This window comes from Nicotiana tabacum, chromosome 17 (assembly GCF_000715075.1).
Source record: "Nicotiana tabacum cultivar K326 chromosome 17, ASM71507v2, whole genome shotgun sequence".
NCBI lineage: Eukaryota > Viridiplantae > Streptophyta > Magnoliopsida > Solanales > Solanaceae > Nicotiana > Nicotiana tabacum.
This window is the reverse complement of record NC_134096.1, coordinates 72,265,571-72,279,438: the sequence shown is the minus strand read 5'-3', so window position 1 is coordinate 72,279,438 and position 13,868 is coordinate 72,265,571. Positions and strand designations below refer to the sequence as shown.

The following is a 13,868-nucleotide window of genomic DNA, read 5'->3' as shown; positions in this document are numbered from 1 at the left end:
GCAAATATAATAAATAATGCACAAGGACAAACATCCTAAATATTGGACTATATTTATCGCAATATGTTTTCTTGCACGAACTACTGTATGTTGCACTTTCAAGAGGGATATCAAGATCGACAACAAGAGTTTTGGTTAAGGCAAAGCAACCAAAGTATTAGGAGGAAAGATACACAAAAAAATATTGTCCACAAAGAAGTGTTCGTTAAGGTACCATCACATTAAATACTTTTAAACTATAATACATAATTATCTAACTAACATGACAAAATTGATTATTTGTGTAAGTTTTGATGATGTCTTTTTATTTTAAATTCATATATTATGCTAATGTAATAATATTTTTCGCCATTTACTAATTGTCGTATTATTATACATAAAATTTCTCTCATTAATTAAATTTTGACCTAGTTCATTATGTACAAATCATCTTGGATAACCGGCCTTTGATTGTACTAGGAAGGATTACTCACTTTAGTGTGAAATAATTTGATCCAAAAACACTCCTAATTATTGAATAACTTTAAAAAAATACAGACAGCATATACAGTGTATCGTTTCGAATAATTTTAACCGCAAAAGGCAAAATTTAATGGAACGACAGCGACAGAAGGTCACCATAATTCGAACTTGTAACAGTAAACAAATTGTTATAGATGTCACAAGAAAATTTTCTGGAACCTAATCGATTGAAAGTTGAATAGCTTAAATCATTTTGAGATCAGTTAGTTGGAAAAATTGGTTTTCTGTCTTCAAACAAGCATTTCACTCTTTTTGGTTGTACTTTGTCCTCCGAAAAATCAAAATAACTGGCTTTCGAAACATTCCTTGTTAATATTGGCTTTTAAAGTAATAAACAACCGTTACCTCACCTAATAATTTCAGTCAATACAAAATCTAAGGCATATAATTAGAGTATAAAGAATTTCCTTTACAGAAAAAAGGTAAAAATAATATATTCAAATTCAGCTTTCTTTTTTCTTAACCAAAAGAAACTACGTATTTCTATAGTGTTTTGGAAATGAACAAGAAAGATCTGGAGAGATTTTTCCAGCTTAAGATAGTATATGATAAGTGGGCGTTACATGAAAATTTAAAGCGCCCATACCATCTTTTTAACACACTCACTACCATTCATATGAAACCATTGGGCTTGCTATAAACAAGTTACAATCACATAAAGGCATTCATTTGATAGAAGAATGCCCACAAGACCTGTTAAAGTAACCAATGTTTCAATACTAACCAAATCCATGGCACATAAAGCAATGACAACATCAACACCTACAACATACTTGTAGGTTGTAGTAACCTACTTTGAATTCCATATAAATGCAGTCCACTTACATAGAACTAGGACTCCTTTTCCTTTGACGCATCAGTCGCAGCAGGCTCAGACTCCTGAGAGCCAGGGTTTTCCTTTGATGCATCAGTAGTAGCAGGCTCAGACTCTTGAGAACCAGGGCATACGACAAGTCTCTCAACAGGGATCTTCGTGACATCACGACGTACTCCAATATCAGAAACAAACCGGCTGACACAGTAAACCCCATAACCCACAGCGGCTAGACCAGAAACGCTTGTAGTCAGAAAGCGCAGTGGTGATGAAACAATAGCAGTTGTGGCAGCTAAAAAGGATGTTGCCTGCCCACTCCGACCTACACTGATATTTGTAAAGACTAGCAAACCGGTCTTGCAGTAGATAGCGAAATCCTCACAGTTGTTCTTGAAAATGTTGTATACCCCAAAACCATTTTGAAGGAGAAATTCCGCACGGTGCAGGACGTGCTCCGGTGGATCAGAAGGGGCAAGAGTGCATGTTCCTCCTCGAGTTTTAGCAATAAATAGGCCTGGGGAGACACCATACTGAAAAAGATAGAGTTCACCCCCATAAAGAAAACATTCAAGGCATGATGACATAACACCTTCGGCCTTTGATTGATCACCACACCTTGGACATGGGGAGTCAGAGGGGCGTGAAGGAGATGAGCTGAATATGAAGCGGTCTAACACTGTGCCAGTTCCAACCTCTTGACCTGCACCTCGAGTGAAATGGATGACCATACCATCGCCAACATATATACCTGAAAGGGTTCAGAGCACAGCTAGCAACATTAAGACAATATGCTAGGAAAAGAAGAAATGTGCATGTCATTCACACCATTAAAGAATCTTAATCTCACCCACCCCCAGGAACTAGATGTTGCTTTGGATCTCTTAGTGCCAAAACAATTTTCCAAGGATCTAACTTATCATACTTGATGCAATAATTTCCTTTTCTTTTAATTTATTTTTGACAGATACTGATGCAATGATTTCCTATCAGCAAGTAATTAATCAACTCAAGATCATCTGAATTTTGACTACATATCATCTGAGAACAGAGGCATAAACCTTAAGGTGATGTTCAGAAATCCAAGTTAAAAGTTGCGTCAGGAAATTTTCCAAAACACAATGCTAGTGTGAGAGTGCATCCCCAAAGTTGCAGGCCGGCTCTAATATAAGAGAAATAAACACTCCAAGTGAGTGACCCCTGCCACATTGTCCACTTTGTTCTAACGATAGTTTAACGACATAAAATAGAATTTCTCAAAGTCCATAGTACAAAACCAGACTGGAGTGTTTAGATGCTTGTAAGGTGACAACAAACCTTAAAGAATTTGAGATCCTCAGGACTAAAGCCATCCTTATGTTTCTCTGATTGATTAACAACAAAGAAATTTATTGCACACTAAAAGCAGGGTTTTTTTTTTCAGGTACTTGAAAGATGAAAAAGTCCGTAATATTTTTTTTTTTACAAAGTAAACCAATAGACTGACACTAAGCAATATAACCTCATAAAGCAATCTTTCCAACTCGAGGTTAATTGAGTCCACAACACAATGCTAGTGTGAGAGTGCATCCGCAAAGTTGCAGGCCGACTCTAATATAAGAGAAATAAACACTCCAAGAGAGTGACCCCTGCCACTTTGTTCTAACGATAGTTTAATGACATAAAATAGAATTTCTCAAAGTCCATAGTACAAATAATCAGATGGAAATTCTAGACGAAATAACAAATAGAGGAATAACCTCTTCCCTTCCTTTTTGTCCCTCATCCAGTTCATAATAATTCGTACATACCCGAATGAATGGTCAAATAGAAAGCTGCATAAAGGCTTAAGAGCCAAACCCAAATGAGAAGGTTGGAGCTAAAAATCCCACCTCTACATCAAATCTCAAGCCTTCTTTTTTACATAAATTGGTCATACTCAGCCTTCTGGTCATAACTACTAGCAAATATATAAGTAAATCCACTTCTGATATTCCTGCTAATTACCAATTCAAATTGTCTCGTTTATTAATAAATTTTCTTAAGCTCCTAAATGTACTTTCTGATTATGTTCAAGGAAAGGCACAAACATTAATCAGTTCATCAACATTTCATCCAATGGGCAGACTCCAAGATTTTACTAACCCAATTTAACACTTTCTAAAAGATTAAAAAAGTTCCTCCCTAGTTTTAGTTTTCCTAATGTATCATAATTACTCAAGCAAATTAGTACATGTAAAATGAACAAAAAGCATAATCAAATCCAAAATTTCACATACTTGTATAAGGAACAAAATGTAGATGCAAACAAAAATCAAAAGGATATTTCGGCAAGAGTAAAGCACAAAAAAAGGACATTTCGGTAAATGTAGAAAGCGAAAAAATGAGGAAAGCGACCGTGATGAGCGTAGAGGTACGCGTTTCGCCATGAATAAATGTGATCTCCTGGCTTGAGTTCATCCTTTTGGATCTTGTTTGACAGAATTCCGACCATCTCCGGCACCGTCCACCACCGTGATCCCGGCTCCGGCATCACTTCCCTTTTTCGATAACTTAATTTTTGGGGATGTGATGTGAAGGTTTGCTTAGTCTCTAAGAATTAAGATTTGGTTCTTTGTTTCCTTTGAATACTTTGACTATTTATGGTGGGCCTCTTTCTTATACAAGCCGTTTACTCAGTTTCTTTTTCTTTAAAAAGGAAAGTTTATTCAACTGGTATTTTCCGCTATTTTATACCCAAATCTGTTTTATTGCGACACGGAGCTTTTAAACAAAATACGTATTGACTATAAATTGGATGCATCATCGACAAGAGTGAGTTGCTTTAGTGGTGAACAATATTCACTTCCAATCAAAAAGTTATGAGTTCGAGTCATCCCAAGAGGAAGGTGGAGAGTTCTCGGAGGTACCGAGGTATAGCGAGCCAAGTTTCTATCGGAAATAGCCTTTTTTTTCTAGGATAGAGATAAAGTCTGCGCATAAACTACTCTCCCTAATATAAATAATATTATACCATCAAATCACTTAAAAGATAAACATATATAATTTGTTATACAAATATCAATTTGTAACGTTAAGAAATAAAAAGCAATATCCGTAAAACCACTTACAAATTTAATTGTTATCTAATTTTGAGGGTAAATAATTTATTTATTAGATGTACTATATAACATATCACGAGCTTGTAATCTGTAACTTGTGATGTCAATTATATAGAGCGAACATTTTAAGGTTGTTGCATTTGGACAAACAAAAAGGATATACCGCATTTATACCACTTGTTTCTCAAACTTAAGTAAGAACAAAAATGAAAAGAAAAAAAGTTTATCTCTAGATGTAAAACCTGAATAACTACTCATCTATCCAACAGTTTAAACTAAAATAATTGGCAAATATATATATATAATCATATACAATCAGTATATAATTTATATATACCTACTAGAAAAAGAAAATAATGAATTTGAGAGGCTATTTTTGTAAAATTTGTTTATATTTTTTATGTGTGGGCTAATGAATCTTATCTTCTTAATGGCCAGATCAAAACTAGATTAGCAATGGATAGGAGATCATCGGATTCGAACTCATAAGATCGCAAATCAAAAACAAACTTTGTCAAGTGCTGGGCCCACACGTGGGCCTTTGAGAAGCTACAAGTCCATAAAAAGATAGAAAAATGATATTGTATAGTTGCTCTCAATAATTTTCAGAAACCACTATTGTTTAGTGGCTATTAACTTGCTATAGCTACCATTTACTTAATTACTTCCTATAGCTATCTTTTCACTTATTATAGAGTGTATTCGATGTATTCAAGCTATTGTATTCATGAATACAATAGCAAAACTCGGCGAAAAATAGGGAAGCCCAGCTAACATAGACTGTATTCATATGTATTCGCGAGCTGTATTCGTGAATACAGTAACGGAATTCTGCGAAAAAAAAGGTCTCTCCAACTGTTTAAAAATAGTAAGTGAATCAATTAACGTGATAGACTCCTAATATAACTCAACAAACTCAATTATACTTATTACATTGACTTTTGACTGTTGTATTTTAGATGTATTTTATTTCATTCAACAACTTTTTAAAATACACTAGTTGTTCTAGTTTTAGTTATGCATTCCAACTAAGTGTTTTCATCGGTATTCTCAAGCCAATTGTATTATGTTGTATGTATTTGCTGCTGAACCTGCAAATACACGTTCCACTAGAGTGGTTTGCAACCCTTCAAAATTGAGTGCTTTGGTGGGTATACCTCGGGTAACCCTCTTCTGAGTTGTTGAATCAGTAATTGGAGATGCAATTTCGAGTATTCTGGTGAAAGCATAACATTGTTGATTATTTATAAAAAAAATTAGTAAAGAGAAACAGAAGAAGCACAGTACCAAAAATCTCACAACTTTAACACTTACCACAACTTTTTGGAGCAAAAAATATTGAAAATTGAGATAGACAATGGAGATGAATCAGTGGAGAATCGTGGATATATAATGGGGAAGAGACTGGCATTGTGAGAGAGAGATAGTGGAGAGAGAAGTTGATACTATACGGTGATCTTGTGAGAGAAATAATAGAAAGTAGTAAAGAGAAAAATATTAGACAACGTATTTAATGGATTAACGGTAGGAGGTGACTATAAATACATATTTTATTATAAAAACTAAAAGGTAGCTATATAAAATAATATTTTAAAAGGGTATTTATTTATAGTAAACAAGGTGTAAAGCTTTGCTATAGGAGGTAAAATTTTCCTCAAAATAATAGCCAATATATATATATTTTTAGTCTACTTTTTGTATGTTTTATACAAAATATATAATGTTATAAAATAATAAAATAAGAAGAAGAATATTGCGAAGAAAAGTAGAAAAGAGAGAATTCTTATTGATTTGGGATGAATTACAATGGAATAGGACCCCTCTATTTATAGGAAAAAAGTGACTTAGTCACCAAGTAACAAGCCCTAAAATATCTTTAAAATATAGACATCCACCTTAAATATAATTATATTTATAACACTCCCCTTTGAATATATTCAACAGATAATGTGTCTCGTTAAAACCTTAACTAAAATAAACCCAGTGAAAAAAAATTCTAATGAAGGAAAAGGAGTACACATATCTAACAGTATGCCTTTTGGCTGCCTCGTTAAAAACCTTGCAAGGAAAACCCAGTGGGACAAAACCTTGTAAGGGAAAAAGAGTACAACGTTTATTAACTCCCCCTAATGAGAACATCAATTCAGATATTTGAGTCTTTGCATTCCAATCTTGTGGACCATCTTCAAAAAATTGTTGGTATAGATTTGATAAACAAATCATCCATATTAACTTGAACGAAGATGTTGCACCCTGAAATCATCATTTTTGATAAAGATGTATTGCCTTCATGTGATCTTGTTGGAATCGTCATTTCAATATCTTCACATAGGGGTAAAGACTCTTACTATCGTATTATCATGCTTATAGTTATAGCAAGATATAAATGTGCACAAATTGCACTTAGGGGGTAGTACTTCATGACCAAGAATTCTATATGCTTTAAGCAATTTAAATTCTACAGGTATTGTCATTTAAGTGTCACGACCCGAAATTTTCCACTGATGGGACCGTGATGGTGCCTAACATTTCACTTGCTAGGCAAGCCAACGTTAGAGAATCATTAACCAATTCCTTATTTCCATTCACTAATTAACAATAATTAACTTCGATGAAATATAATAAGTGCGGAATATCATAAAACTATATTAATTACTACCACCCGGATCTGGAGTCACAATTCACGAGCATTCTAGAATTTACTACAAATAATAATCTGAAAGAAATACAACTGTCTGAATGAAAGAAACAGTATAACAGAAAAGATAGGCGGGGACTCAAAGGTCTGTGAACGCCGACAGATCTACCTTGAGTCTTCGGACAACGGACCAGTAGCAAATCTCGATCAACCCGAACCAGTATCAAAGTCTGCACAGAAAGTGCAGAGTGCAGCATCAGTACAACCGACCCCATGTACTGGTAAGTGTCGAGCCTAACCTCGGCGAAGTAGTGACGAGGCTAGGACAAGACACCCACATATAACCTGAACAGTATAATCATGCTAGTGGCAACAACAGTAAATAAAGAAATAACGCAAAAATAACGGGAAGGGAACATACAGTGGGGGAATACAACATAAAGAGTGAGAATAATGAAAAGACAGAATTAAACCGAAAATCCTTAAACGAATTGATCAATTAAAATAACAAGGAAAACTGCACGGCATCACCCTTCGTGCTTTTACTCTCAACCTCACCAAATAAATAAATAGAACAGCACGACATCACCCTTCGTGCATTAAACCTCTCATAATATACATGGCATCACACTTTGTGCTTTAAACCTCTCATAATATACACGGCATCACCCTTCGTGCTTTACACTCTTCCTCACAATATAAATAATGCATGTACGACATCACCCTTCGTGATTTACACTCTTCCTCACCATATAAATAAATCACGCACGGCATCACCCTTCGTGCTTTACACTCTTCCTCACAATTCACAGAATCAATAACAACGGATAGAGAGAAGTTTCACAAAGAAATCAATATTTCATCAATGATTACCTTCACAATTTAATATCTCAACCTCGAATCAATATTCACAATTTTATCGACCTTGGTGGAACCGGATACAAGTCTCCCAACATTTCAACAACAACAATAAGCATGGATAACAAGATTTAATACTACAAATTTGTAAAAATGGAATTTCACTCGCATGCTATGACTCGATCACAATGCATAGATGCTCGCCACCTCAACTATACATCGTATTCAACAACAAAACACATAGCAATTACTCACACAATACTTATTCCCTCAAGCCAAAGTTAGACACAATACTTACCTCGCTCTGAAGGCCACTTAATTCTCAATCACAACTTTTCCTTTGGAATTCACCTCCAAACCACTCTTATCTATTCAAAAATGACTCAATAATATCAAATATTTCTTAATAAATCAATTATATTGCATAAATTAAATTCCCCAAATTTTTCTTCCAAAAAATTAAAAAATCGACCCAGGGCCCGCTTGGTCAAAACCCGAGGTTCGGACCAAAATCCTTTTACCCATTCACCCCCGATCCCGAATATGTAATTAGTTTTGGAATCCAACTTCAAATTGAGATCTAAATCCTCAAATTCCCGAAATCCCTAGTTTCTACCCTAACCCCTAATTCTACCATGAAAACTCTAGATTCTAGGTTGAAATCTCGTTATAAGTTGTAAAAGATTGAAAGAAAAGAGTTAGGAATCACTTACCTATGATTTGGGGAAGAATTGGTCTTTGGAAAATCGCCTCTCACCATTTGGTTTTTGAGAAAATGAATTTTTAGCTAAAATTCAGTTTTTGGATTATGTTAAGTGTTGGGCGACAGTGTTCATCGCGTTCGCGAGAGCATTGTCGCGTTCGCGAAGGGTATTGGCTGCCAAGCCTTCGCGTTCGCGAGACCTAGCTCGCGTTCGCGATGGTTACTCCCCCCTGGCCTTCACGTTCGCGAGACATTGCTCGCGTTCGCAATGAAGGAACGACTGACTCCCCCTCCCCAATGCCTAACACTACGCGTTCGCGAAGGGTAACTCCCCCATCGTTTCGCGTTCGCGACCAAGCCTTCGCGTTCACGAAGAAGAAATCCCTGCCTCATCAGTTTACTCTTCGCGTTCGCGAGAGGACCTTCGCGAACGCGAAGAAGGACATGCCAGAACAACTGCTGCAGCAAAATACCAGATTTTCAAAGTCCAAAACATCTCGTGGCCTATCCGAAACTCACCCGAGCCCTCGGGGCTCCAAACCAAACATGCACACAAGTCTAAAAATATCATACGAACTTGCTCGCGCGATCAAATCGCCAAAATAACACCTAGAACTGCGAATTTAGCATCAAATCAAATAAAATTCTCAAGAACACTTTAAAATTTTTATTTTCTCAACTGGACGTCTGAATCACGTCAAATCAACTCCGTTTCTCACCAAATTTCACAGACAAGTCTTAAATATCATAATGAACCTGTACAGGGCTCCGGAACCAAAATACGGACCCGGTACTAACAATGCCAAACATCAATCAATTCTTAAAAACAAATAATTTCTAGACTTTTAATTTTCATCAAAAATTCATAACTTGAGCTAGGAACCTCCGAATTCGATTCCGGGCATATGCCCAGGTCCCATAATTCGATACGGATCTACCGGGATCGTCAAAGTACGGATCTGGGCCCGTTTACCAAAAATATTGACCGAAGTTAATTAAAATCAATTTTTAAGGCAAAAATTCTTATTTTCATTAGTTTTCAACATAAAAGCTTTCCGAAAACCTGCCCGGACTGCGCACGCAAATTGAGAAGGATAAAAATGAGATTTTTAAGGTTTAAGAGTGTAGATTAGAGTTCTAAAACATAAGATGACCTTTTGGATCATCACAATAAGTCAAGTTATATAAGTCATATAAATAGACTCTAGATACATATCAACTTTTTATGTCATGATAGACATATAAAATAGATAAAGGTGATTGCACACTCCATTGACTTTATACTTTCAAGTATCTGAACTACATAGCCAAAACTACATGTCTTTTATATGAAATCAATTCTATTCGAATTGTGTCCCTTCCATTTAGCCAATATTTTTGTGTTTGTAGGAGACAAACTTAAGATCTTCATTTATACTTATCATTTTTATAGATGTCATCAATATTTTATATCGGTTCCAACCGCTCTTTTTTTCATAAAGATATAACATAAAGATCTCTTCATTTATATTTTCAGGTTCCTGAACCTCTCCTGAGATTTTATGAAGTGTTATGTCATGTGATCTTCTAGATCACTTGCCTTTTTATTTTGATCATTTGCTCATCTCCTTTATCAAGAATTTTATTTGAAACTGATTGGTCTATACGCTTTGAGTGTACTATAGACTTTGCCATTCTATGACTTATTCTAATAGGAGCATTTGCAGTGAGAATATAGTTACTTTCTTTGGGTCAGCAAATGCGTCCGGCATGCTTTGCAATATATTGCAGATGAATTATCTTTTTATGAACTTCAAGTTTATATTATCTTATTCGAAGATCTAGATGTAGAAATGATAATTCATTCCACGTAACTTTTCTCGAATGTTTATCATCTCTCCCCTTCGTGTAAGAAAAACTAACTTGCTCCTTAACTTTGAAAACTCATCTTTGTACGTTATGGTGTTAATCAAAATATACACCGCACATCAATAATAATAAGATAAAATTATTTGGTTCCTGATCCCGAACCACTTGTGAGAGGAGAATGTAATATATTTTCGTGTATAACGTATATCAAACTAATATCGATAAATTTGTTCTCATAAGTAATAGTTTAGCTATTAAGTGGAGGCAGTCAATAAATCGTTTTGCTAAACCAACTATGATGTAAACCAACTTATCAAAATGAACATTCTTGAATAGAAAATCTGGAAATTATGCTCTAAATTAAATTATTGAGCAAGAAACCTAGCATTCAAGTTGCGGGTTGATAATAAACGCGCATGTAACAATCTCATAGATGCATTTTTATAAGGTTTACATGGCAGGTGAATGGGCCCATATTCACCTTTGATAAATTTCAGAATTCAAGGGATTCAATCTCAATTTTAGTTGGTATAATAATCGCGAGAACAAGTAACACATGAGAATTCATGAAGAATCTTCTTCAACACTTACCCATGTGAATTCTCATTTATTTTGCACATCATGCTTAAATCAAGATTGCTCAATAGGTCATGCTTGATAAAATTGTCAATAAATATCTAGTTTACCGTGTCATATAATTTCACCATATTTATTTTTATATAGTACAAATCAGGCAATAAAGCGAGTAATTTATATATATATATATATATATATATATATATATATATATATATATATATATATATATATATATATATATTACCCAGCTACAGTTATAGTAATATAAAGATATTAAATCTTCTTATTATTTATAGTCTCAATATAACCAACCGCTTTCGCGAATACTTTAGAAACTCAATAAGTTTCTTTGAAACTTACTACAACACAATGCCTTATTGATAATTAATTTTATTCCTCAAAAATAGTAATAATTGGCTCTTCCAGAGTTCTCAATTAATTGTGTACTACCATATATTCATCAACATCTATATGGTGAATATCTTTTAAAGAGAAAGTTATACCATTATAGTCATGGTCAAAAATAAATGCAATATTTGTTTCTTGCATTATTGTTATCCTTTAATTATTACATTGCCAAAATATTTTGGCGTATAATAGGTACGTGACTAATGATCATTCATGTCATAATAATGATATTATTTTCTTATTTCATCTCAAACCTCTTTCTAGAGATTAATGTGGTATATTCACTATCACTGGCACATTCATATTCTTCCAAGAATGAATATGCATTCATAAATCAAATGTTGTCACATTCACATCATGAATGGAACATAATCATCTAATCTCATGTCAAAGCGATGACAAACATTATTTTCACAGAGTGAAGGATTATTTTGAGAATCCTTATTATACTCATTACCACAATGATGACGATTATAATTTCATATATTGCCACGTCCACATTCATTGATACCTTCATGGTAATAATTTTATCTTCTTTCAGACTTATTGCATATTGCTACCATATTCTCTTAAGGGAATGAGAATGAAGTAAATTCAATGGGATGAGTTTTCACTTCTTGTGCTCATAATCATATATGAATTTGATCATGGCAAGACATAGAAATCTTACCACTTCAGGTGGTTATAATTTCTCACAAACTCTATTAGAGTTATAATCAAACTTTGTTGTCTTTGCTTGTATTTAAAATCAAATTATAAAATTTCAAGAGTTTAGAAGAGAAAAATAAAATAAAATACTTACCTTCAATCCAGAATTTATTCCTGAAGGAAATTCATGGAACAAATGACAATCATTATGCTCAATATTATATACATATTGAGCACCATGCACGTATCTTAAAGCATGGTGACCAAAGCATATGCCTCTATTCAATTGGTGTCACGACCCAAAATCTAACCATGGTCGTGATGGCGCCTATTGTGTTACAAGGCAAGCTTATTTCCCAAAATATTACTACTAAATCAATTATAAGTATTTAATAAAATATTTCCAATATTTAAATTTTTCATAAACTAAATTAACTCTAAATATAATTATAGAAAATACGGAAATGAGCCCCAAACATCGGGGTGTCACTAAGTCATGAGCGTCTAAATCTATGAATTAAGAAATAAAACTGTCTAACTGTCAATACAGTCCAAGAGAAGAAATGATAAAAGGAGTAACAAAGTCCTACGGATGCTAGCAACTACCTTGTAGTCTCCAACGATAGTAGTCATGAACTCAACGATCGTCGCGCTCTAATTCACCCGGATCTGCACATAAAGTGCAGGGTGTAGCATGAGTACAACCGGCTCAGTAGTAATAGAAATAACTAAGGAACTGAGTAGTAGTGACGAGCTACGCAAAACAGTCCAATTATTTATTTTCACAATTTACAATAAACATGAATAAACAGGTAAATTCCATAAAAACCAACAAATTCCACAAAGAAATTAACAGGTAAATGCAGCAACAACAAAAGTAAATGCAATTTCACAGCAACATCACTCCATCCCTCAGCACTCGGCACTCATCACTCAATATACTCAATAGGTACATGTGCTCACTAGGGGTATGTACAGACTCCGGAGGGGCTCCCAAAGTCCAAGCGCTAAGCACGGACAACTCACATGCCATAATATCAATCCCTGGATCCGCACGGTCAACTCACATGCTACGCGGACAACTCACGCGCTATGGTATCAATACCTGAATCCGCACGGATAACTCACGTGCCTCAATCAAATACCTCACAACAGGCCCTCGGCCTTACTCAGTCATGTACCTCTCTAGCCTCACCATCATCAACAAATAAGGGAAACACAGCCCACGTCAAGTATCACAGCATATCAGCAAATTAATAGGGACTGAGGTAAACATGTACAATAATATCTATGAGTGAGTGCAAATAATGTGAGCATGAATAAAGCCTAAGCATAATCTCTAACATGAAGGCAAACAAGTTCAACAACAAATAAACACATAACCACAGATAATAGCCATTAGGCCTCACAGCCTTACGGGACGGACCAAGTCTCAATCCCTCACGGTGCACACCCACATGTCCGTCACCTAGTGTGGGTGTCACTTCCAAACAATCACGTGATGTCAAATCTCCGGGTTTATACCCTCAAAGCCAGAGTTAAAACTGTTACTTACCTTAACATCGTAAAATCCTACTCCGGGATGCCCTCGTCTCTGGACTCGGTCTACAAAAGCTATGAATCTATCCATAATCATAATAATACTATCAACATAGGCTAAAAAATCGAATTTCACAATAAAAACTACATAAATAGGCCAAAAATCCGAAATCGGCCAAAACCCGACCCCCGGGCCCACGTCTCGAAACCAGTCAATAAAGGCAGAATAATAAT

The 13,868-nt window shown here is 34.9% G+C and overlaps 1 protein-coding gene across 1 annotated transcript; it reads right to left on the bottom strand.

Moving 5' to 3' along the window:
* Positions 1–1,133: 1,133 nt before the first annotated feature.
* Positions 1,134–3,962, bottom strand: LOC107787445 (protein LEAD-SENSITIVE 1). The gene is made up of 2 exons (XM_016609019.2): positions 3,710–3,962; positions 1,134–2,084 (listed from the first exon to the last, which is right to left on the bottom strand). The coding sequence occupies exons 1-2, from the start codon at positions 3,843–3,845 to the stop codon at positions 1,354–1,356; spliced, it is 867 nt and encodes a 288-aa protein (XP_016464505.1). The 5' UTR covers positions 3,846–3,962; the 3' UTR covers positions 1,134–1,353.
* Between the last annotated feature and the right edge of the window lie 9,906 nt (positions 3,963–13,868).

What these genes read in the sequence shown, in the direction of transcription:
- LOC107787445 (XM_016609019.2), bottom strand. Translation starts at nt 3,845, where the DNA reads ATGCCGGAGCCGGGATCACGGTGGTGGACGGTGCCGGAGATGGTCGGA. An exon ending in GTACCTCTACGCTCATCACG is followed by an intron (nt 2,085 to 3,709) that starts GTCGCTTTCCTC and finishes GAACCCTTTCAG; the next exon opens with GTATATATGTTGGCGATGGT.